This window comes from Aythya fuligula, chromosome 1, assembly GCF_009819795.1.
Source record: "Aythya fuligula isolate bAytFul2 chromosome 1, bAytFul2.pri, whole genome shotgun sequence".
Lineage (NCBI taxonomy): Eukaryota > Metazoa > Chordata > Aves > Anseriformes > Anatidae > Aythya > Aythya fuligula.
In genome coordinates this window covers 62,823,937-62,850,711 of record NC_045559.1, presented here as the reverse complement: position 1 = coordinate 62,850,711, position 26,775 = coordinate 62,823,937, and the positions used below count along the sequence as shown (strand labels likewise).

The 26,775-nt window shown below is 37.5% G+C and overlaps 1 protein-coding gene across 16 annotated transcripts in view; it reads left to right on the top strand.

The window, feature by feature from the left end:
* The window catches only part of BICD1 (BICD cargo adaptor 1), a 172,732-nt gene extending 146,434 nt beyond the window's left edge, over positions 1 to 26,298 (top strand). For 2 of the 16 annotated variants that reach the window (XR_004254281.1, XR_004254302.1), the window contains exons 7-11: positions 2,040 to 2,247; positions 3,341 to 3,503; positions 17,118 to 17,203; positions 20,230 to 20,661; positions 23,361 to 23,423. Coding sequence is in view for 13 of the 16 variants with exons in the window: in XM_032205270.1 (XP_032061161.1) it covers positions 2,040 to 2,357; positions 3,313 to 3,503; positions 23,361 to 23,593 (742 nt within the window). In the remaining 3 variants the exon portion in view is untranslated. Of the gene's footprint in view, positions 1 to 2,039; positions 2,358 to 3,312; positions 3,504 to 17,117; positions 17,204 to 20,229; positions 20,662 to 23,360 lie in introns of those variants that run through there. The other 14 variants (XR_004254278.1, XM_032205279.1, XM_032205297.1 and 11 more) reach the window with 14 other exon arrangements.
* The last annotated feature ends 477 nt before the right edge of the window (positions 26,299 to 26,775 follow it).

Here is a 26,775-nt window from a genome sequence, read left to right as displayed (position 1 = left end):
CATATCCACATTTCTAGGTCTATCTTGTTATTGTTCATAGCAGGTAGTGAAAAGCATTTTTGCCTAAATCTGCTTTAGTGGTATCCACCCTCAGGAGGTTATGTTTCTTAACTGCTCAGTTATGCTCTTTTTACAAAGCAGATGTCTAGATACGAGAACATATTTAAAAGCCTGAGGAAAAAAAATAAAAAAATCTTCTAAAAAGAAAATTGGCTTATGGGCATACTAAAGCAAGACAGTTCATTCCTTTAATGGCACAGTGCTACAGGTGTTGCTGCAGATGTTACTTTTTAATTTTAATTTTTAATAGAAAGCATATTTGAAGTCTCATCTAGACAAGAGGAGAGCAGGAGAGAAAAAGAGGGAGGTGGATACAGGATCCATCTGTTTACAAGAATGAGTCTTTAAAACCCTGATAACTCAGACATTTTCTATTTTAAATGAATTCATTTTAATTTCTAGAATGCTGGCTTATTCTAATGTCTTTATCAAAGAAACTAGCTAAGACATCAATAAACATCTCATAACTTGCAGTAGAAATAGGTGCAAGTTGAATTGAAGCCAACCAATAATTCAGAAATCTCTCTCTTCCTCAGGCCTAAAATACAGATACTTACGCTTTTTAAGGTCCTGTAGAGAAATATAATACTGAAACTGTAGCTGAAGCTATGGCTGGCTGAGTCATTTTGCTTCCAGTTAAAGTGCCTAAATTATTCAAAAGGAGAGTGCAATATATATATGTGTGTGTGTATGTGAGTGAAGAGTAAGTATGAATTTTTGAGTATGCTTTATTTCTGTTTCTGAAGGAGAAGATTAAAATTACAAACAAGTTTCATCACTCAGTTTGTAATAATTCAAAATTTATTGCTTCACCCATTCGGAGAAGGAAACCTAAAATTATTTTCTTTGCTTGTTTTCTGAGAATGGTACTGATAAAAGTAAATCATCATCCATTACGCTATGTAATTACACAGCATATCTACTTAGATTTAAACATATCACATGTGGGGAGGAAATTTAATGAAATCTGTATTATTTAATGTGAAAAAATGTTAGATGTTGCCACAAATGTCTTATGGTTAGATAGTGCTGCTAGCCATGAATCATTTCACTGATGGTATACATTTTTCACTCTTGGTTGTTACTTGTTAGATGGTTCTATTTTTAATAAACCAAAACTATTTCACTTCAAAAATTGACTAAGAAATTCTGAAATGCCTTGCTCTTTGCGTTAACTTAATTGAATCATTTTTAAAAAGCAAGACTAAGTTGGATTTGATGTTAAATGCTAACAGACTCATATCAGAAAGGTGGTTTTATTTCAAAATCTATCTCAGCGATCTAAAGCTAATGAAAAAGAATGAAAAGTTTTTCATGCAGATAAGAGAGGCTGAGGGTTTAAAAGGAGTAAGTGTCCATGACATTTCATATCTGAGCACACCTCCAGAAGGCTCAACAGCAAATGTGAAATAGTTTCCAAGTGTGGGGCTTCCTGAATATTACTGCATTAACCAATTAAAAATGGCAAACAAGTGAAGGTTTCTAATTTCACAAAATCTGATCTGTGAAGTGTTCAAAATACTTAGTCTGTTTTTAATCATTTTTTGGGTAATATTTTTATGTAGTAGATATTACTATCTGTGGAACATACTACTATCTAATAAGTAGGCATCTGTATCCATGGTGAGTTACCAGCTGAACCAGCCCCCCAAGTTGTTATTTATGGGTTAACCTTGGGATAATCCCAAGCCTATCCTCCATTTGCTAGTTATGTGCATTAGAAGCATATTATAGTCATAGAATACTCTGATATTCTAGACATAGGTTATACTGCTGAATGGGAAGTTTCGGCATTCAGATCCAAGTAGGTATTTGTTCAAAGTGGGAAGAGAAGTTGTCAGGCTGTCTGCTTGCAGGGTTAGGTTCAACAAAAGCTTGGATCTGAATCCATGCTTGCAACTGAGGCCCGGTAATATGATCACTGGTAAAGTTGGTTCTTGGACCAGTTCCCCATATTTCTGCCTTGTTTGTTTTCCCAGGTGTGATGAATACGTCACGCAGCTGGATGAGATGCAAAGGCAGCTAGCAGCTGCAGAGGATGAGAAGAAGACACTAAACTCTCTGTTGCGCATGGCTATCCAACAAAAACTTGCCCTTACCCAGCGACTGGAGGATTTAGAGTTTGACCATGAGCAGTCCCGACGCAGCAAAGGCAAGCTTGGAAAGAGCAAGATCGGCAGCCCTAAAGTAAGTGAGGAGGCATCAGCCACCGTGCCAACCATAGACACTTTCCTCCTGCATAGTCAGGGCCCACAGCAACCAAACTTACTGGTCAGCAGTGGCACTCAGAGGAAAAGGTATGCATGCAGTGATCTTTATAGTACAGTGCAGTGGCCAGACTTTCATTAAAGTCGTTCACTGAATTGTAAACCTTATTATTTTTTTGTTTTGCACTTGGGGAGAAGGAGGTGGGGAAGATATGAAAATGAAATTCAAAGCCTGGCAACATGTCATTCTGATCCTCCTACTCACAATGTTATTTCTTCCTTCTTAATGCAAAGTTTTTGCACTATTATCTGTCAGTGTCTCAGTGCATCTTGTATGTCTTTAATATTACTGTGAATGTATTTTCTTTAACAACTCTCCCTTAAGTTTTCCTTAAGGTTTTCCATAATGAGCATCTGAAATAAAAAAGGATTGTTCTCTATGAGCATTTCAATGCTTAACACAAAAGAAGTTGCATCGCTTTGTTAAGCTTTAGTGCTCACTTGCTCTTCATCAGCGCAAAAAGAATACAGATGTGTTCACTCCGATCAATTTTTCTGCATAGGAGCAAGCAACCTTTTGAAGGGGGATGGCTGCAATTCATAAACTAATGCAAATATTTTGCTGTTCAAGCAGTGAGTTCTCATCTTGTCTTGTGACTGTCCTGTCAAAGCTTTATAGGTGTGGGGATCTCCATGGTTCTGAAGATGAAAAGGACTCTCTGTTAGAGAAGTCCTAGATAATCATTCCTTTTTCTTGTACGTTCTAGTCACAATGCAAAAAGCAGAGAACATTCAGGGAGCCTTGTACATATCGACTCCAGGATATTGAGATATAAGTCAACCTCATCTCCTCCTCCCCTAATATGGACCAGGATTTCCCATGCAGGCAAGGTGCTCTGCTGTGGAAATGACATGGGGTGGCAACACTAGTTTGTTTTTACCTGTTAATCAAATTAACATGATGTTGTCATTCGTGAGGCTTTGAAAGGTAATTAAAGTAAAACTCTTTTGTTTCCATATGTATTTTTCTTGGATCTCCTGCAAGACTATTCTCACCTTCCCTTTGTGATCAGAGCCATCCCAGGACTTCAGGGACCTACCTCCAGAAATTATTAAGAGCCCCCCCTCATCCCGCTTCCACAGAATCATATCTTCTGAGGGGCCCCCCTTCCATGAGTGAATTCATCCATGGGCACCGTCTCAGCAAGGAAAAAAGGTTAACCGTGGCCACACCAGGTAAACATTTTTTCCTTGGGTGCATGTGGTGCTGAGTGGTTAGCAGAGCAGTGCGTCCTCCCAACACTGCAGATGCAATCTAATTTGGGCACCTTCTTGTGACCTGAAAAGCAAAATGTCTCCTCCTGTGTCACCTGCAGCAGGAGCTGACATTTTGCTCGCTGTGGCCCAAACTGGTTCCAGATGCAGTGGGGGAAGTCCTGCTGTGGAATAGGTGGGTGCAGTCCTGCTGGCATCCACAGAGGCTGCACCCCTGTGCCCGGGTGGTGCTTGGTCTGGTGGTTGTGTTGGTAGTCCCCACAGAAGACCCAAATCGAACAGGACAGAGGAGTTAGATGGGTGAGGACTGATGATGGAGTGGCTGGCGATGTGCACGAACCTAAGCAGTGTCCCTCTCCTGATGGCAGCAGAGGTGTTTCTAAGGTGTAGTGTTAAACTCACTGGAGGTTTAGTTTATAGAAACTGAATCATTAAGTTTATCTTCACAGGAAGCTTTTGCTCTTCATTTTCTGCCAAACTGTAGTATCTGCTTAGAACGATATGTAGAAAGGAAATGCGAACTGAATGTCATTTCAAAGGTTGTGACATCTCTCTGTTCCTTACAAAGTAATAATTACTTTTCTTCGGTGCCCATGCCAAACTTCCAGCCTTCAACTGTGCACACCCTTGTCTGGTGATAATTTTTTTTCGTTCATTTGCTTTGAAATCTCTTATACACAAAAAGCTTAAGTAGAAAATGTAAAAGTTAAAGCCCATAATGTGCTTTCTGCTAAAGTAACAGTCTGTTCTGGAAAGCTGAACAATGCCATACAATACATTATATCTCAGTGCCAGCAAGATATATCTCAGTGCCACCTTTGAGAAGTGCCATGCAAGTAACACTCAGAGGACAAGTGTAAAACCGCAGAGTCTAAACAAAACCTTCTCTTGTTGAAGTAAATAAACCGAAGAGCTGTTTCCTAGAGGGGGGAAAGGCAGAGTGAGAAAAGTAAAGACTTCAACATTTATAAAATAAATGGTACTGAGCTTTCAACAACTCCTTTGTATTCTGTTGGCAACACTCCAAAATATGCGGGCATACCCACCTGACTTTAGAAGAAGCTTGTGTGAGCAGTTATACCAATATTCTTGTGATTTGGAGAAGGCAGCAGTATGCTAAGAAAGGGAAACCCACGTGCTCATTTTCTACCCTATAGACAGGAATCCATTTCCTAAACACTGGCAGTGTCTCTTGTGTTCCTTCCTCTTCATCCTTCAACAGAATAAGAATGGTTTAACTTCTGATGGACACTTACCTCTCTTTAAAGAAGTGGATTTTGAGTTTCCTGTATAACCAAACACTTCGCTTTGGAATTCCAAGGAAATGAAAGGAATTAGACCCCAAAATGACAAATCTTCTATCTTACAATTTACAAGATTTCTAATTGTAATTGCACTTTTAGTTTACAATTTACAATAGATTGTGACACCAAGGAGAATCATTAAGAATCCTTAATTCAAGGACTTGATCTTTGTTTGAAGACCTGTGACCTCTGTATTGTATTTGCATGCTGATGGTTGGAAGGAGTAATGATTTAAAAAGAAGAATGCTCAACAGATGAGACAAGTTTACTGTTTTGCAAAATTGTGAGTACTAACCATAAAATATGTGATTTTTTAATATGGAACTCTGGGTTCTGACTGTCTTCATGCACTATATTTTTGTCATCATTTTCATAGACCAGCATGTGATACCTCACAGAGCATCATAGGTTCACAAACTGCTGATTGACACTGACACAGTCTCTGACTTTTTGTAATAACAGAGACCAAGGGATAAAGCAGCCTGAAAAAATAGAGTTGTCCAGAAAATAATGTTTATCTGGAGTCTCACCTGCCACCATCTCTAAATATTCATAGTATAAAGGCTTGTGACAGTACTACTGATTTCTGTGAGCCTAACACATTCAAACCAGTGATTTTTTTCAGCACATTCATTCCGTTATCAGCAGGGCTCATGTCAGAATCAGGTCGAGAATTAGCATTGATCTTACCAATTTCTTGAAGATAGTTGTTGTTAATAGAACAAAGGAATAAGTATAATAAGATGCTATTCTACTGCTTGCAAAGTGAATGTTTAAAATGTCTGCCTCATATCAGAAAGAGATTCTTTTCCCAAATGATCTGTGCAGTAAAGCAAGTGAGCAAGCAATGTAGCAACTCCTACCTGCTTCTTCATCACAGAGATTGCAGAAGAGCAACATCCAAACTCAAACACTACAGACCAGAATACAACTTGATTTGAGGCTGTGTCCTCACAAGTGGAGGAGGAATGATTCAGGCCTAAATTATTTTTTATTTTTTCATCTTTTTAAAGTCCTGAAAGGTTTCCTTTACATAAAGATTTCACCCACGTGATGTCTGGGCTTCCCTATTCTTCCATTAGCTCCCACTGCCATCGGGGCTAGGAGGCTGTAGCTGCGAATGCATTTGATGGAGACCAAGAACCAGAAGAACTGAAGTTGGTAGAGAGACTGGGCAGGTTCCTCTGTCATATGCTCCTCCTGCAGTCGGCAGGCCATGCCTGTCCTCTTGCACTTTCTTCTGGACTTGGTGTTTAGAAGAGGCTGACCTCACCATGCTCTGCCCCATGCTCTGACTGGCTCCCTCCACAGAAAGCTGGGATTACTTTTTCTGCCTTCTTCAGAGAAGAACTTCATGAAGACTAGTGAAGACCAACTGAAGTAAAGACCTCTCAAGAAAGAGATGATCATTTCTTTCTTGGCTTCCACTTAACTGTCCTCAGCTTTAAATCAGCACGTGTGTCCTACTGACATCAAGCTGTGGCAGTACGAATTTAGGAACTAATGGCTCCTAATCATTGTGGCTAAAAATATCACTCAGTCTATTTCCAAAGTATCATGTTTTGTTTCCCCTAGGTAATAGCACACATTTAGCTTTGCTGTGTGCTGCTTCTTCCCTTCTGTTATTAACCTGTATTTTTACAGTTTAAAATCTTTATTCTTCTGATAGACAGATCCAGATTGCATTTGCTCAACACAACTCCAGCCTTCTTTTGCATGTGGCTATGTTCATGATTACATGAAGAATTCAGGGCATATAGAAGTCCTAACACTGTTTTTGATGGTGTAAAAATGCATTAGAAATGACCTTTCAGTTGAAGTTGCATTCAGAAGCCTTTCAAATTTCCATATACAGGGCCTGAAAAAAAAGTTGCTAGATGCCTCCTACTATCCTACAGTCCCAAATATGAACTGTGCTTCAAGGAAAGAACAGGACAGAAGAAAAATCTACTATACGTGCCCTGATACTGTTCTTTTTTCTGTCCATTATTTTAGCATGGACATTCTCAAAGTTGAATTTAAAGTTATCTAATTTTAGTTTAAAATAAGGATCCTTGTGTTGATGTATCTGAAAATAAAGGTTTCGTGACAGGCTCATGAAACAAAACATAATCAATGCCTGCAGCATTCTTCCTTAAACAGGGGTGATTTAAGGGTCAACCATGATCTGTCTGAGAGTCTCCCCTTCACTGAGGTGCCCCCCACACAAACTGTGATAGATGCTTCTTTTCCATATTGTTTTAATTTATAGGTACCACAGGACAAATTTCAGTATCTAAATCTTACACAGAAAAACACTTAAAATAGTGCTAGTGTTAAAATCAGTTAATTTTGCAGAGTTCGTTTTCTGAAAGCACATTAAACCTGAAAGTTTGCTTGATTTTCAGGTGCCTTTCAAGGCTGGTTTACAGAAAGGCATTTACTTCTCTTAAGAAGAGACACAAATGGAAGATACAGACAGCACAAGGAATACCATATAATAGCACAACTGCTCAAGCACTAAGCTTGACACATATCATACATAATTAAGAGTATATAAATATATATACTCTTAATATGCAGTCATCAAAGATTAATTTCTGCTGTGGCTCTATGCTTACATGAAAATCAAATATAATTAACAATTTGAAACAACTAGTTTTTGTTTTTGTTTGTTTGCATTCTTACAAAAAAAAAAATAAAAAATCTAAATTTATTAAAATTCTAACTGGAAAGAAATTCCTATAGAGAGTTGCTAATAGAGTCTCCAAGAGCTAAGTTAGAGCAACTGTAGGTAGAAATTATTTCTTAAAGCTGACAAGAAAAACAAAAATGAAATAAATTCAGTCACCCAAATATGAAAGTCCTAAGAAGTGTTCCAGTTAAGTCAGAAGTCAAGGGGAATTGCTTGAGTTGTCTTTGTTAACCACCCTTTTCATAGAATCATAGAATCACTTGTAGTGCTTCCACCTGAGAAGAATAGGTTGGAAACCTGGGAACGTAGGGATGTGTTTGATATAGCACAAACAGTTTTAACACTGCAAGAGTCTGCTGTCTTAAGACTACAGAGACAGAGAGTCTGTTGAGTAGGGTGGTCATTACAGGGAGGAAAGGCTTTTGGTATGAAATATGAGGTGTTGGATAAATTCTCCAGACAGAAAGGTTGAGCAATACCCTCTGTTGCTATTCCCATTTCCTCACTCTGGAATTTGAGCTTTTTCAAGGTGCAATGTTTAGAAAATTATTTTTCAGAAATATTCTATGGGATGTTATTCTCTGTGAAACCAAAAGCTTATGTTCCTTCTCATTCGTTTTTCTTAAAATAATGTTGTGGAAGTTACCATACGGGACAAGATTCTTGGATTCTGTCCTGGCTTCTTCACATTGTATAGGCAATGCAAAGACATGGAAAGCACATTCAATTGGAATATTTTAAGTAGAAAGTCCTGGTAGGAAATGAAGCTGGTTTTACCCTCCCCTTTTGAATGAAGGGATTGGGCAAATAGCTGAAGGAGGTTCAGGTTGATGCTGCCCTCCGCAGTGGAGGCTCTCCACAGAGATGACCCATGCACCTCACAGCATTGGAAAGGTAGGGAGAATATGTTTTTGATAGTAAATTTGAGTCTTCTTTCATTAGGTGGTGATTAAGTCATAAGTTCAAGGTCTGTAGCTCTGCACATTATTTTTTTTTTAGGAATATTTTACAAAAAGTATTGTTCTAGCTTTGCTTTTGAATTTAATTACCAGAGTCACAAAGCTCTTTACAGATTTCTGAACCTTGCTACTGTAACCACTACTTCAGTACCTAAACTTTGCTTTTTTTATGCACTTCTTTCACTTTTGAAATGGCAGGGCTGTTAGAAATCTCAGCATCGAGGAAAGCATAGCTTATTTTGAAAATCATTGTGGAAGAAGTTCTTTGAGGAACATTATCAGATGATACCTGAATTTTGTTAAGAGGGTGTTTTGTAGATCTGCATGATTGCTTAGGTCATCCCATGAACAGTTTTCCACATATTTTTTTTACTTTTGAGAATGTTGTGTCTGAGCTTGTATAATCAGGCAGGCTACTGGCAAATGCAAGGCTCCTATGCTACCGGTCTTGTGTGTCTCTGCTCTCCATGAAAAAACAGATATGATGGGATTTTATCAGGGTTTTTAAAAGTTAGGTTTATTTATTTTGTTGTTTTTTACTGAACATGATGCTCTTCAGAAAAAAAGATAATTCAGACATTATTATCTATATTCACTTTTTGTTCTTCATTCTTCTATTTTCTGTGGGTTTTGTAAATATGCCATATCTGTGTATATAATTGTTCATTGTTTAATAAGTGTTATTAGTGCATATATACAGATATATGTATATACCTTCTTGCTCTTGGGGCCATGTTGTGCATCTGAATGCTCATTTAACTAAGCTTAATGAGCATTACATGTTTATGCTATTTCAAGCATGGTACATTGTCCTTGTGGAGGCCGTTTTGAATTTGAAGAATAGTATCCTTGCCAAGGACATTAGTTGGCTGTAACTGATGAAGAAATCAGCTGGCTAAATGTACTTTTACCTCTTGGTGCCACTGTGAATAGGACCCTTTTGCTCTACGCTTTTGCTTTCTTATATTTAGCTTTCCAATTATCACAGATGAGATCAAAGCCATACATTTCATGCTGTTCAATATAATTTAGCTACTTCAATATAATTTAGCTATTATGGCATGAATTCACTGCAGTTCTATGAACATTTAATTTTTATTTGTATTTTTCCCTGTGTAAAGAAAACAGTTCCAAAATAAAACCTATTTTTAATAGAAAGCCAAATCTGATTGTTAAAAGGTTAAAAGAAAAAAAGAAAAATAAGAAAGAGATTGCAGTGAAACCCATGCCTTACTGTTGTATATTTTCATTAAAAGGTTATTGACATTTTTATCTCTGTATCCAAGTTATGGTGTCACTGTTAGATGGAATAGTAAATATTAACATCATTTGTTGAAGTTATTTGATAAAAGTTTATTAGAGTTCTGGTTGTTTCTAGCAAAATAGGTACACAGGTGACACGTATCTGTAAGGTGTGTTACCAGATATTTCTTTCTATGAAAATTTTGGGCTTTGGAATCCAGTGTTATTAACTGAAACACCTCTGCAAGTCTCTTGAAAATTTTGGTAACAAAAGTCATATGTCTTTATTTTCTTTTATGACAAGGTTTAATGTGGTTTCATGACTTACTGATTTTTTACCGTCAAATATACAGGAATATTCAATATTGTGCTTCTCATCTCATAAAATAGGCAAAGCAGAAGTGAGTATCTGTTTAAATTAGACACGCTGATATTTTAGCTCTCTGGTAGAGCAGTTCCTTAAGATGTTGTGATGTATGGAGTAAGCTCACCAGCAATTCTTTAATCAAGACTAGTATCCCTAATTGTAAGTATTTTCCTGTCTGCATTTTTAGGGCTATGAAAGCTTATAGTTGTACTTTATGTTTCTTCCAAAGCCTACTCAAGGTACTGTTCCCACTAACTTCAAGTTTTGGATCAGGCCCTTTACCTATAAAATAGTGCAAGTACTTTTTGTTTGGATGTATTTGTGGCCTTCTGAAATGTATGACACTTATGTTTCCATGAAAGATGAGTGATCGACAAGACAGAAGTATGACGATTTCTGTATTTTTATGACCTTCCTTTTCCTCTTTTGCAATGTTTAAAATGTGTGCATCTTTTTAGTGAATAAGTATTTCATGACTCATCAGACCTTTCCAAATGTGCGTTTTATGAACTGTATATAAAAGAAAGGAACCGGATATATATATGTGTATATTCAGCTTCTACCCATCCCCATTCCTACTGTTTTACTAACCCATTATTTCGCTTCTTGACAGATTTAATGAGGAATTATTTAAAGAATTCATAGAAACCGTTTTAGAAAATCACATAAATACATCATGATATAAAAAGTGTGAAAAAACCTACAGAGCTGACAAGAAGTCTCTTAATGTTCTTTGCCCAACCCTGGAGAAAAAAATGCATTTCACTAATTTTGCTAGTGACTAGAAAAAAACTTCCTTTTCATTTTCCCCCTCCCCTCTCCTTTAATTTTTAATAGTATTCTTAATACGAGCTATAGCAAAGGGCAAGGCTGGCACATAGCTTTGATAGCTCAACATACAGTCGCAATCACATTATTACTGAAGCACATGGGCTAATAGGGAAATAGCTCTTGATGTTGGGGATAATTCAGGTCTAAAAATAAAGTAGAAGTCAACTCATGCAAAATAAGGAAATAAAGGGTGTGTGTGGGGAAGTATGTTGTTACTGTTGTAGAGTTGGAAGCCAAGAAACCTGACATGTTCTGGGGAACTACCTATGTGTGCCCATGTGAATATATCAGATAGCATGGAAAGTTGTTAGTAAAGCTCTATGAGTTGCATTGTGGAGATCAGGTAAGGCAGGTAGCACTTCTCTAGATGTTATAGGAAAATAGCAATTAAGTACCCTACCTGTTCCAATAAGCTCAATCATCCGAGAAGCAAGTAACAGAAGGCTCTCAGTTACATTTACTGAGAGCTACTGTCCTGTCTGACCTCATCTGGAAGGTAAACAGGAAAGAAGAGGAGGGAGGAGCAGATGTCAGAAGCTTGGGAGTGTAGAAACTGTGGGACCTTCCTGGGCCAACTTTGGAAGAAAGAGAACAGGCAGAGGTGATAGGAACTGAAGATTTTAGATGCATCCTACTGCTGTCCTACTGCAGCTTGCTTCTGTGTGCAGGTATTGTTGATGCCTTCCACTCTGTGTGCAAATTGGAGTTCAGCAGCAGGCTCACATCTCTTAAGGTTTATTCTTCAAATAGTTATTGGGAAGACTAAGGAATAAGTTGTAGAAGAATACTTTTGTTGTTTTTGTTGTTGAAACATCTCCAACCAACAATAATCTAAGATGCCAAATTTCTCTTAATATTAAGCTTAAGATGTGAGTTACCTGGATATTTCTAAGACTTGACATAAAAAATTCACAGTTGGTCAGCTTTACCAAGACATAAGCCAAAACTGATACTTGGTTGATATATTTGTCTATTTACAATCAACTATCCATTTTTCAGTTTAATGGGAAAAGAGAGAACTCAGTGGGAAAACCCAGAGGATTTGGGTACTGACAAATGTCTATGTAAGAGCTAACTTGCCTCTGGTGAAATTTATCAGCTTTCCTGAGCACTACTGATGCCAGAACAGGGCTGGCTGTCATAGAGCTGTGCAGTGGCGCTGTACCATTGCTCAACTCCCCCCTGCACTGGTGGTTTTGCTCTGAGGCCGGGACAACCCGAGTCAATCCTGCTCTAAGAGGGCTGGGGTTCATAAGGCTGGCCAGGCTCTGCTTGGAGCTTGCATGGTGGCTTTGCTGTAGCTCTCTCCTTATAGGAACGTCCTGCAGAAATGCAGAGCTGCACCCATTTTGTAGCTGGCAGGGTTACCAGCTGGGGCTATGTACAGGGCAAAACTGACTCTGTTATTTCCAGACCCAAAGTGACCCTGGAAGCAGGAGAAGGGAGAGAGACTTCTGATCTTTGACCTGTACCATTGTTCATGTCTTTTTCCTACAGTGAACCACAGCTGTCCTCTCACCAGCTGTTCTTTGCGATAACCATTGCCACTTAAAGTTCCTCTTGGCCTTGAGGAAGGTCAAAGTTTTCTTGGCATCCATTAGAAACGCAGAGATAAATGATAAGTGAAACCAACTAGTCAAATAACTGCGTAAACATTTTTTTGTTTTTGTTTTAACAAAGTACAAAAATTATATATATACAAAACAAGGATTTTTTTTTTCCTCAGTACAGAAACAGTTTTGGGACTTGCCTCATCCTTTCCGATTACAATATGAAAGCATTTCTACAAATCTCAACTCAGCAAGATGGACAAGTGTTTTAAAAACCTCTACCCCGTTCTTCTTGACATATCATGTTTGCCATTCGAGTTTGGAAGTTCTCCTTGTTCCCTACCTTTGAGTAGAGATGATTGATTTATTGTCTCTGTAGGACTTGCAGTGTGATAAAATATATTTCTGCCTCTCAATGACCAGGAGACTACTGGTTTGTTCTTTGCCCAATACTTTGGACTCATCTTATTAACTGTTCCTTCTTTCCTATTAATTTGACATCTGAGGGAAGAAAATAATTACCATATAAATAGGGACAGCTTCTGTTTTCAAGTAAATTGTCAATAACATCTTCATGGACATGTTATCAAATTCTTCAAACTTCATATAGCAAGTTCAGTTAATATTGGGTAGCATGACACAAAGTGAAATTGCTATAGATGCTGTAAAACATTTTGCTAGGATAAAAGGACTTCCAGGCAGCCTGGAGTGGTCAATGGGATACTAAGAAAAGTTTGTTTTAAAAGACTGAAAAAAGCCTCTGCCTCACATTTTTCCATAAGCATTTCTGGAGAGATTTTCTTTTCATTAAGAACTGATTTCCCAATGTTTTCCATATCAGAAATACCAAATATGTGACACTAATTGTTTTTAAACAAACAAACAAAGGGAAAACACCACTTTGGTTTGTTGCTTGACTCAGTCTAATCCTTTCAGATAAAAGAAAATTTTCTCTAATGATTTACTAAACCAGGCACACGTAAAACTGTATTATATATCAGTTACTCATTCACAGCATCCCCAATGCTTATCTTGGGATTTTTACTATTCTTGGTCTTACCGATCTCTGTAGAGTGCTGTCAAATTTACTGAGTGTCAAAATGTACGGAAATGTTCCACTGCAGTCTGCTTGGTCTTGAACAGGTGGGACTAAAAATGCTTGCACATAGGATTTTCACTGGGGACATTGCTGATGTCAACAGCAGGCAAACCCACCTCTCAGACACTAATAACCCAGTTTAGCAGCCCTGTGTTGATTGGAGTCACCCAGTTCATAGACTGGAGGGCAGAGCACACCTTGTGACATGAGCAAAATGTGTTGTTTTGGTGGCTGAGCCAAAGGGAAGCACAGGAAAATATTTTTTTTCTGAGATTTGCTCTCAGCAACTAATTTATAGTTGCACATTCAGTCCTCATATAAGCAGATGTAGCTTCACTAAGCTTGTTATTTTTAAAGCTCTTACATCAAGAGCTGATTAGCCCAATTAGGACTGGGCATTAGATTCCAAAGGAAAATCAACAGTGACTAATGTGTGAGAGAAAATCTCTGGGCCCTTCACATTGTCATTCCTAGCAAATGGCCGAAATGTTAAGAACTGGAAAATCTGAACAGGCCTAATCTACAGTAGGAATCAAGCCTCTGAAGCTCCAAAAGATGCTATAGTGACCATTGTCTGATACTGCTGTAGGACTCAGTACTCACTTCATGTCCTGCTGAATTCAGTGCAAATTGACATATGACTTTTGTGCATGTAGAATAGCTCCTCTTTGCTGTTTATGACTGAAATTGTCACTGAATTGCATTTCTTTATTACAGGTTCATAGAATCATAAAAGGGTTCTTAGGACATCAGCCAGCCCATACCCTGCCTCAGTAGTTCATTTCCTCACAGCAAGTAGAGAAGATAAGAGAAATAAAAGAGTCTGTATTTAATAACTTTATCATTTTTTGGTGCTCTTTTCTGAGGACACACCATATATAATCTATGTCTGTTCCTCGAGTATCTTTTGCACAAATGACAAACTGTCCTTTTGCTTGGTAGCTAGACTGGCACTCTCAGGTTTGAAAAATAGGGGAACAGGCCTCTAACAATGTAATTTATTATTATTACTATTTTATAACAAGCACACATGCCTGTCTTTCCCTGTTTTTATGGTATGTGACGTTGCCCACAAAGCCAGTAAAAACATGTTTGAAACTTTTAACCTTCAACAGGGCATTTCAGAAATAAGCAATCCTTTACTTGATACAGACGGGAGCTCCACAGCAGAACAAAAAGACCAAATACCGTCTTCTCATTTTCACCTTTCAACATGACATAACAAGAAGTCATTTTATGACTGTCATGGCATTAAAGAATTTAGGCTGCAAATGCTCTGAAACATTTAAAAGGATTAAGCATACAAGGAATAAAGTTGGCTGTGGCACAGCTACCTGGACATAAGTAGATATAAGCCCCTTTGAATTTGAAATGCATAGATGTGATCCATATGCATTCTGCTTAAATCTTTCCTTGCATAATTTTCAAAACTTCACTCCTGGAGGGTGTAGGAAGACAATTCAGCCATTTTAATTCATGTGGATCACTAGGTTTCATATTGGTGTGACTGGGGGTGAGCCAGATTCTGTGAGTGCTGCTGGTGCCAAGTAGAGCTGCTGCCTCATGTGAAGTCTAGGGAGTTTACTCATGTCAGTCATTATCCAGGTTGCATAATTCTCACAGGATCTGGTTCTGTATTTATGCACTCTGCCAAATCTAGCAGACGAAGAGGCTTCATAAAATATTTGCAGGATGTCTGAGATATTAGTGTAGGATCATAAATTAGGCATTTTCATTGTTCCTGGCAAAGCCTGTCAGAACAATTCCTTCTGCATTTATGAAACCTGTCCACACCTTTTCATCACATAGAATTCTGCTGTCTTCGGTTTCTCACTGACTACCTCCTTTAAGCTGTCAGGGACAACTTTGCTTTGGACTTCTGAAAATTAGTTTGTTTAGAATAAGACTAACTTTTTCTTTCACCATCATTACCCTTCTACAGTTAGCCTGCTCTGTCTGTCAGGCACCACTTTTATCTGAACCTTGTGCTGAAGTGACAGCCCCTTCAATTCTTAGCTCAGGTATGTTGCAAATTCGTGTACTCCTCTGCTCTCAGGACTACAGTGACCATCCTGGCATATGAGAGAATGGCCCACTATCCTTTCTGCTTCCTGACACAATGGTGTCAGCATATATAGCTATGCATATATATTTCTGAAATAGATCCCTGTGAGCTTGAAAATAGGTCCAAAATCCTCTCCTGCTAGCTGAAGCAAGAAGAAACTAGCAATTTGGGTATGTTGCTTCCACCCACTGGAGGTCAGCACAGATTTTCATAGGGAGTAAGGAGAAGCTTTCTGGTCTTATAAAGGAAATTTTATGGTACTGGATATGATGCCCATTGTTGCTGGGAAGCTGTGGTGCTCTGCATTGTACCTGTTATTATCTAAAGACTTGATCGGAAATTACTCACAGGTTCTTCCACTTGACTGAGACAAAGAATAGATGTGGATTTCAGAAGTCATCCATATTTTAAAGAGAAAAGACTACTGATGTTGAGCTTTAAGTAGTAGCCAATTGAAATAATAATAATAATAAAAAAATCTTTCCTATCACATGAAATTGTGTAATCTCATTTTTAGGTAACTCCTTACCACCAAAGTTTTAGGTTGAGAATCAAGTTAAAGCAGCAAGACCTAATGACAGATCTGCAAACGCTGCTGGAGACAAAAAGTAATCTCCAGTAGCTCTCCAGATGGTCTGAATTTCACCCATATTTTTAAATGTTCAAAAGGACCCTGATGATTGCACTTTCTGACAACCTGAGTCATGCAGGCTGTGGCCAGACTAATGTGGGGAATGCTAGCTCATCTTGAGATATGTAAATTTTGGTGGAAACTAGTAAGCCGCAAAGCAGGGTTATGTCTTCTTCAGCTACTTTTCTTAACTCCTCCAAATATTATGGAGTTCAAAGCTGTTTTCTGTCTTCAAAGGATTATTTGGTTGTGTTGTTATTTAATAAGAACTAGCTTTGCAAGTTATTTATGTGGAAAATGCTTTCACAGAATATTGATAAAATAATCTAAATATAATAGAGAAAACCTAATGTAACAATTCCCCTCTTCCTTTTTATATAAAAAAAATAAAAATCTCATAAGCACTCTTTAGAACTTGTGAAGACTTTCTTGCAAACATTTTCTCCAATACCATAATGAGAAGGCATCTCTTGTATGGATATAAGTTCTCTGGAGAAATTTTTAGTAGCTTTATTGACACTTTTTATATTAGATGTAAGCAAAACAGCTTCATCACCTGCAGAAGAACGATGAGTACGAGGTTTAAACCCAGATTCTGAACACAGCCCATTAGGCTGTCTGTTTAAACAAAAATTTGACAGTGTTAAGGGAAGGCAAGTGAAAATGTCTTCTCTACTTCTGAGCAGAAAAGAAAAGAAGTAATGTTACTACTATCACAAAAAAGGTGTTTCTGTCAGATAAGGAACCGAGCAAACATTCCTCACTAAATCTCCCCATCAGATGCACAGCCTGTGTACTGCTGTTACTAACCCCTTGCTCTGTAATCTCTCTGTATATATGTCTAATTTATCAGTTTCTTGTAGATTGTCAGCAGCCTGCTGCCTCCATACCGCCACACGGCTCACAACTAGCCAGGGGGCCAGATTGCCAGACTGTCAGGTAATCCTAACTAACTCTTTTCTCTTTGCACATAGCTGCATGTATGTCTGCAATTCCCCTTGTCTTCCCTGAACAAAGCCTCTTTGCTCCGATTCTTCACTAATAGCAAACTTTCAACAACTGGAGGAACTGTGATGATTTCTGCAGGGAAAATACAAACATGAACCACAGGATCTGAGCACTTATATCCATGTAAACATGGAAAAGAATGCAAAATTGAATCTTGCATTCCTCATTTGGTCTTTTTATACAGACAGTTCCTCAGTGATGCCAAAACAGTAATGATTTAACTTTTTTTTTTGCTAGATATATTTACTTAAATGGGGGGTTTTGATTATAGAGTTATGCACAGACTTCTCTTTCTGTAAGGTGGTATTTTAAAGGCACTTGTGAGATTTTTAGCAGACACTTCTCAGCTCTCTCTAACCTGGAAACTCAGTCTCACCGTAGTCAGTTCCTAATCTTGTTAAAAGTAATCTCTTGTGTCCATGCTCGTAGGTAGTGCAAAGGCCAAGTCATGCTTCTGAGGTGGTTGAGTTAATCAAGGCATAATAACCAGCCTAAGAAAAAAGAGATGACAGTATCTTTATCAGTTCATGGTATATTCCATGCATATAGTCACTTCTGACTATATTCTGCAATTTGAAACAGGTTACTTTATTTTTAGACCTTACCTCGATCTATAGAGAACCAGCTGATCTACAGCCTTATTACGTATAACGAAGCTGTTTCCCACACAGTGCTAAACTCCACGTGTGTGGAAGTCTGCCATAACACAGGCTGGGGAAGGGGTGCAGTACTGCTTTCAGGCTGCACATCAGGCACTGCTGTGCGTGTTCTGCCAGGTCACAAGTCCCTCAGTAATCTTGGAACAGCCTTTTCATCTGTGCTTCTCTGTTGTGCCCCACCTAAATGCTAACAAACAATTGTTCCTGCAATTTTATATGCCCTTCTCAGAAGGGAAGACCTACCTGATCTTCTTCTGCCCTATGTTTGTTTGCAAGCATCGCCTTGTTCTGCAGACAAACCAGCAGAGAAGGGGATGTTCCAAAGGCAAGTCTCAGGGATTTCTGGCTTGTCCATGAATGCTTCCTTGGTTAGAAAGATCTCATTAGCCACAACCAGAACTGGATGTGTTCATCAAGAAGCCTTTCTTGGCAGGTTTCCAAACCAAAACCATGGTATTCAGGAAGCAATAACATTTAAAAGGCTAAATTTTTTTTATATGATCAACATTTTTAAAAATTCAGATCAGTCATCCTACAAAGAACACACGCCTATACACTTGGCTGAACTATTGACCTTCAGATGACTATCATTTTTTACCATTAGATTGTTACTCTTCCGGTAAGTGAAAACACCCCACTCTTTTTGGTATATTAACACTGATGTCTTGCTTGTCTCAGCCATATAGCTGCATAGCCTCATAAAGCAGTGAAGCGTAACAACAGATTTAATAAAGTCAGCATAATGTTTGTGAGTGATTTATATAAAGTAATTGAAGTTTGGAGTAAAAAATAAAGGCTTTTTATGAACCTTTAAAAAAATTTAGACTTACTGGTTCAGATTTTCTAAATCCAGGAGAGGAGGAAGACAGGAGCTTGTAATATGTTTCTTCCTCCTGTGATAGTCTCTTCTGGTGTGACACAACTGCTTTCAGTTGTGTGACGATACCAAATGAGGGAGATTAAAGCTGTGCCCAGCCCTAAAGTCACCCATTTTAAGAGAGAGGTATGCTTGTTTTTAAGTCACTAACACTACTCTTGCAGTGATGTGACATCTCAGTGGCATTTCACGTGGGATCAAGTAATAGCTTGTTAAGACTTGTAATTCACACGGACACTTTCCACATCCTGCAATATGTTTAGTCATGTTCAAACTAGTTTTTGTGCCTGACTTAACACAAATAGATTCAGTCTGAGCTTCAGTATTAAACATAGAGAGCTTTTCCTCATCAAACGTTTGTACTGAATTTTAAATGGGACTTACGTATCTCTGGGTTTTTCACAGTCACTGTGAAAGTTCACTGAATCCAGTGTAAAGGATTCACACTGGAAAAAAAAATAAGAACAGATTTTCAAGATACATTTAGTCAACGTTAGCTACACATTATAGCTATACTGTATAGTTAGCTAAACATTTGTCTGTCTTTTTGCTTATATTTGCATACTTCTGTTAGAGCTTGGTCTGGAGAATCTGGGAGAACTTTCTTTAGAGATTTTCCAAGTAAACTGATGAAGCAATGCATGAAAATCTCACACTGCCTTCTATGCATCACCTCAGTTTTTCCGTCCAGGAATGTGAGGCAGGCAGCCAAATGCAGGACTGAAAGTTACTGGATGATGTTCATCCCTTTCTAGCATCTGTAGAAATCTGTCTGATATTGCACAAGAACAAAACATTACTGTCAACCAATATTATAAAGAACATGTCTATCTTTGGGCCAAATGCTAGACCCAAGTTATCTAAAAAAGAAACAAAAGAAAATCCCCGTAACACTAAAATGAAAGCAATATTAATTATTTTGTAAGAAATAATGCTTTTATTTTGTATAAAATATTAAATAAACTAAAAATAGCATTAAATATTAAGGAAGTAAGATTAAAAAAAAAAAAAGAAAAAAGGTAACGCATGCAAAATGGTTCAATCCTGAAAATATCACCGGTCTGTTTGTATTTTCCATGGCTGATTTATTACAATTACAATCTATGCCATATAATATTGCATGCAAATGACATCTTTAAGAAAGAACAGAGTACTTACTAACACCAAGGGGCTTTGCATGATATTTTCTGAATGATACTAGAAATGTATGATTAGCATTTTGAGTGCTGTGGTGGGGAAGAAGAGCTGCTTAGAAACAGGCAATAAGAGTGACACAGACCTCATCCGTCAACTGAATGGATGTATCTCCAAATTATACCAGCCTTTAAAGAGAGGTTTACAATAATGTATTAAAACTAAGTATTTTAAGAGCAGCACATATTTCATGGCCAGAATGTAACAATACTCTCACTTATTCTCAGTTAAAACTCAACAGCTTCAGGTTCTTCCATGGCTTTCTCTTGCATCGTGTCCTTAATATCACCTGCCAGCCTCTACTGCCTGTGACTGACAATATGCCTGATAGCTCAGCTCCAGGACCTGCTACCACGATCACTTATACTGCCATAAAAAGCACACTGCATGCCATGTGTCACTTGCTGATTCTGCCTGATGGATGATGTAATTTTTGTTTAGACACTGCTACAGTAATCTGCATTACCGAACTGGATGTACTGTTTTTCTGAAGGGAGAATGGTGTAACAGTAGAGTATTAGGATAAGATTCAAATCTACCAGGCCTGTAAGTGGTGGGTGTATATGTGTTGCTGCAAAGGTACTTGTACTGATAACCTTGTAATCATTTTTTTCTCTTCCCAATGCCCCTAATATTTATTATTGGTTGAAAAGGGAATGGTGAGACAAAGTTTTATATTTCTTCTGTGCATAGAAATGTGCTTGTATTTGAAAGTGGGAAGTAACACAGAATTACTGTGAAAAGAAAAAAAAAAAAAAAAAAAGTAATTCTAAACCCATTGCTTCCTAACCTAGCATATTCTGGAATTGTGTTACAGTATTTGCAGTCAGGGATGATTTTGTACTAAAAGTGATGGCAGTACATTAATGAAGCTGCACATATTTGTATAGAGGATAATCTAATGTCTTGAAGAGGTCCTGTTTCAGGCCATTCCTCTAAATAACTAGTACTAACTATGGCTGTTTCCTTACCAGTCCTCTGCTTCGAAGCATAGACACGTGTGTAGTTTATTTTTAAAGCTGGGAAGGAACCCCCAAAAGACAAATACATCTCTGCTAGTGAGCAAGGAAAATATTCAATTTCTGTTCCTTTCTGACAATTACAGAAGTCCTCCATAAAAAAGCAATGGGGCAGCAAGGGAGGAGAGCCAGGCAATCTTTGTAGGCTAACATGACCACCTTGTTGTTCATCTTCCCCGGATGTCACATTAAAGTTTCAATTCACTTTAATTTCTCTGAAAGTCTTAAGAGTAGGGCTTTTAGTAAGATTATCTTGAAAACTTAGGAGGTGCTGAAGCCTGGAGCTGGCTCTTCATAAGTTCTAGAGTAAACGCAGAGCTTTTGAGTCTATCTTAAGTCACTCCTGATACAGGCTCATTTGAGAGGAGTAGGTAATGATCTCACTCAGATCCCACTTTAGGTTCTCTATCTGCATTTATATGTTGCAGAATATGACAGAACAAAAGGATGATTACAGCCATGGAAAGAAATGCTTAGGTTTGAGTTCTTTCAGTCTTTGATTAAACAAGTCCAACTGCTAAGCTTCAAGAAAATATTTTGGATGAAATATTTATGCCTAGGTGGTTAATGTTAGACTATATATAAACTGAGGAGTCATAGTCCTAAAAAAACAGTAAACACTTTGGGACTGACCTACTCAGACAGCCAAGTGCAAAATGAAGCCAGTGAGGTCCTAAGCTCCTATAGCTTGCTCTCACCAGCCATTTTGCAAATCAGACAGCTCATCTTCAGGAACACAAATGTGACAGAGTTTAACTGAAGACATGGAAGTCCATGATCTTCAAATAAGCTCAGCAATGCAAGGACTCCAGCTCCTGCTGAATTGTAATACCTATGGATTTTTGGCCATAATCTTCTTGGCTCCCCTGATTTGAAAACAGACATTGTCATCATCTTTCTTAATGGTGATGATACACACTTGTTTTTGTCTTCAAGAAAGTGCAATGCCATTCTTTGTTTCCTGAAGTAGATGCTATATGTGGAAATACAGACGCTTTCAGTACTGCTGGCATTTCCAAAGGCAGATTTGCAAATACCTCTGGCATTTCAAATTGATTCATTTCCAACAATAGACTAATTGCATTCCTTCAGCCAGCACTCAATAGTCTGTACTGTAGAGATAATGTGTAACAGCACGGTTTCTAAAGAAGGAAAATGGAAAAGGCAAATTTTCTTGAAGAAAGGGCTGTGAATGATTGTGATTCATCATACATCATGCTGTTGAGCTTGGAATAACTTAAAGAAGCATTAAGTAAAAATTCTTCTTAGACATTTTTTTTAAAAACGAATTCCATTTATTTGTATTCTGTTTTTGAATCTTGTTTTGCCGTGTGCTTTCCTTGAATGTTTAATGGCTGACACTTAGCTTGACATCAGCTAGATGAGCTGAAGTTCATCCTCACAGGCTAAGGCTGCAGAATGATATGGGACTCAGTTGAGCTGTGTCCTCATTGCCTGCTGCTGTGTAGTGTAGATGGCTGACTTAAGTGAGACAGCCTGCATATCTGAAGCTTTCTAGCAGGAGCATCCTGGAACTCTGCACCAAGAAGCAGGGTGTGTTCCTGTTAGCTGCCCCTTATCTTCGGGCTGCCACTGCTAGACTGCTACTCCAACCACACCACGTTTGTTGAAAGCTAGTTCAGATCCCTCTGCAATACATTACAGGCTACGCTCTAAATGCATGTGTAGAGGCTTGACAGGTGAATGCTGTCATCGGAACAGTTGTTCATGAAAAATAGTGAAATAACAACAACAACAAAAAGAATTGAAGAGGATTCAAAAATGTAAAACAAAAACTCTTTGGAAGTGGTGATTACAAAATACATAATGTTTGTCGCCTGATGAGGAAAGTTACCCTGTATTTCTTTGAATGTACTAGATAATAGGTTGCATTTAGTAAGAGGACATGTTTTCACGAAGTGTTGAAACCTGATTTCCAATTTAGCACTTTCCTTCATTTAGAGCAATTAATCAGTTGTATATATACAATTCTTAACATTCACATAAAGATGGCACCTGTATATCGCCCTTCAAATTTGTTCTCCCATTTCACAAATGCATTTATTTTTCCAAAGAGTATTTTTCATCAGAGCATGCAAACAACAATTGCATACAGAAACTGTCAGGCAGGCTATCAATGGTATTTCATGTGTAAATCCAGGTGCCAACAAGTGTGTGTGCGCTGAGGATTTTTTTATACTGTATATTTGAGGATACAGATTTAAAGATGCAGTTTCATTGCCTTTTAGAATTTGTTTCAAGCATTGTACAATTGACATGCTTGTAAAATGTTTGCTATGTATTTTAAGCACTTCTTCTCTTTTCTTTTTAATTTTCAGTCCTAGTGCTCTTCCAGAAGAGCAGCCACATTCCAGCTCTCAGTGTGCCCCTCTCAACTGTCTCTCTAAGCCTCCTCCTTATCCCTAATCTTCATATGCAACGTAAGAGAAAATCCAAACAGAGTGGAGTTCATGCAACAAAGGTTTGGGTTGTTCCCAACAAGCAGGTAGACAATCCTGCCTTGTTGCGGCATCGACAAGCATGGATTCATATCCACAGCTCTGGCAAGTGAGGGAAGGTTGAGAAGAAGAACACAAAGCACAGAGCCCAACCTATCAAGAAGACTTTTTATGGTTCCTCTGATTGTATTCAAACTTTGCTATCACAACTAAAGTATAGTGAAATTTAATATCTCAACAAAGTTATTCCTCCCAGCTGCTTGGCTTTACCTCTGATACAATGAGAGACTTAAGCCAATATTAAAAAAAAAAAAAAAAAAAAAAAAGTATGTTACTAAAATCCTACCCTCACAACCTCTAAGTTCAGCCATAGGAACCAGTTCAAACTTCCTTTTGTCATTAAGGGTGTGATATTTATTTCTTACTTTATTTGCACCATAATTCTGTGTTTATAAAATACAGTCTTTTTTGTGAGAATTGTATTTAATTCATTTTTTTTTTTAAAAAACAAGCAGAAATAGCTTAAGCAAAGAATGACTGTGTTAATATTAAAAAGAGGCTTGTTGCATTGGCCAGCATATGGCCAATTCTTATTGCACAAAAATGCTGGCAATGGGTGGAATTGAAATGTTAACAATGACTGTATATTTTGCTGCTGCACTGATATTGTTTATGCACTTGTTTTTTTTTGATTCCTATTTCACTAGCTTCTGATTTTGTTTTAGCTCTTCACTGAAAGATAATTATTAAGCCTAAGAAGGAGATGAAAGGATGTATTGATTTGTTTTCAGTTGTTTCCTTGCATTGTGATTATATTTTTGCATTTCAGACAAGTAGATGAATTGGTGCTGTTTTTTTGGGCTGCTTTCTATTTGGTATCTGAGAAAAAAAATCTAAAACAAGTAAACTGTTGTGTGCTAATTAAAAACATTCTTTCCTCTTGCTCCCATATTCAGGATACTAGCTTGAGGCCTTACTGTGAAAGGCTAGTATGAAAGGCCAAGTTGTAGGCACTTCAAGTGAAGTATTTTGTGGTGAAATAACTGCTGCAGGTAGGGTTAATGGTGGATCAAAGTTAGCAGGACTTTACTGTAGTGCATTTTTTCCTTGCCAAAAATCAACAGATACAGAACCTTAGCTAATGTCAGTTTATGACAAATACTCAGGTGATCTACGCTACGCAGACTCTATCGCAACAGTGCACAGTGCTCCTAGTTAAAGATTCTTTCCTGTAAAAGCTGAGTAAATCATTTTTTATTTGTTTGTTTTTAAATAATGAGTTTCAGAACAAAACCAAGGATAGCAGAATTTATTTTGCACAATACCTGACAGCAAGGCAAGTGGCTATGTAAGGTGTTCAGCACACGTGGTCTTCCTGTTTGGCCATAAGCTAGGAGAAGTCCTCAGTGCTGCCTATTTGTTGGTATAGCATACTCCTTGCTCGGTCAGGTGGCCTTAATTTATTTACGGAAGAAAGGCTTAGATATTTCCACATCTTTATTCCTTCCCTGCAGCATGAGTGTGATCTACAAGAGAGAAGCACAGTACAGCCTTAGGTACAGAGCAGCTGGAAAAAAAATGCTGCAGATATGGTTGGAATAATTCTTTTATATTCTGCCTGAATCTGAGAAAATGAACTCAGTCTTCTGTTAGCAACAGTGCTTACCAAATGTTATGATACACAAAACATCAGCAGAGGAAAGAATCAGTGACCAATCAGTGTGCCTAACAATCATTATTTCCATGGTACCAGTAATGAAGGTGCTGTAAATAGAAATATTCTATGTAATCAACTGTGTATGTTGTACAGCCTTGGCAAAGCAGCTGAGCTATTGTAACAAAACATTCAGAGTCAAAGGTGGGGAAAATAGGAACAGACTGATATCAAATTCTAACCAGATCAAACAGACAATACTCACCAGTGTTTCTGCTTAGGTTTCCATGCAGTTCACATGGTTCTTCTTGTATACATTTACATAACTATTTAGTATCGTACTTAACTGATGTGTTGTCTTGTCATACAAAAGTCAAGTAAAACTTGTTCAGCGCTATCATAGTTTGACATGGAGATTAGCTGCTATTTTGATTTTTATTAAAATTAAAAAAAATAATAAAAAAGTGTCTGAGGCAAATGTTGCCTTTCAAGAGCACCTCACAATTCCTGACATTGCCAGACAGGTATAGTTACCTTGTAAAACATGGCAATGGCTACGTCCAACAAAGAAAGCTCTGTATATTGTTAAACAAAAAAAAAAGAATTTGCATTGCACATTGAACAGAGTTACTGCGGGCTGTACTTGGAATAGTTTTTCCTATTTTCATATCCAAAGCAAACATTTGCCCTGAATTTTAGTTAAACAGAAATTCAGTGAAATACATTTCCTTTCTATATAGATATGAATTTATGAAAAAATGATATAGTGGAACATTTGTTTAGTAACGTATTTGTTTCCAATTGTAATTTGCAGAGCAACTTTGGGAAACTGAAACATTGTACTGGTATGTCCATGTGGATCAAGAGTTACAAAACAGCATTTAATGGTATAGAAATTGTGGTCCTGTTTTATAGAAATAAGTGGGTTTATTAAATTTTTTATTCTCTTAAGCTTTAAATTCTTCATTTCTAAGTTTTCAATTTGCATTTTTTAATATGTAATAAAACAAGTAAATGTTGGAAATTTAAGAGAACTAGAAACAAACCAACTTAAATGTACAAAAGGCTGTAGTTATTGCATTGTAAGTTACAAAACTGTGTAGGTCCCTGGGACAACTTTTGTCAGTTAACCACTACAAAATAAAATACATATCTTGAACTTGAGATGATAAACTCTTCTTTATTATATAGTGATTGGTAGCATGCAACTTTGTGAGATATTTTGTAGGAAATATTTACATAGACAAAACCAGACACAAAAGTGGGTTTTTTTTGTATGTTTGTTTTGAGTTGCAAAATATTATACTCTGTCCGTTTAAAATTAATTTATGATGTGGTGTTATCTATCCTGGTTTTTAAAGATTAAGAAGAAAAGGGTATATATATTGCCTAATGGTTGAGTATACTCGGAACTGCTGAAATGTGTCCTAAGCAGGACACATGCATACTACTGAAATGTAGTTTTTGTTCTCTGTGATGGCCTTGAAATTTCCTTGGATTTAGAATAGCCTTTTCATTTCTGCAGCATTCTGTTTTGAGTTTTATTTTCCAATGCAGTGGAAAAAAATATTGTTTGTTCAGTGAAATGATAAAAGTCTGGAAATCCAGTTATAGGAAATGTGTGGAAAATTAAAAACAAAA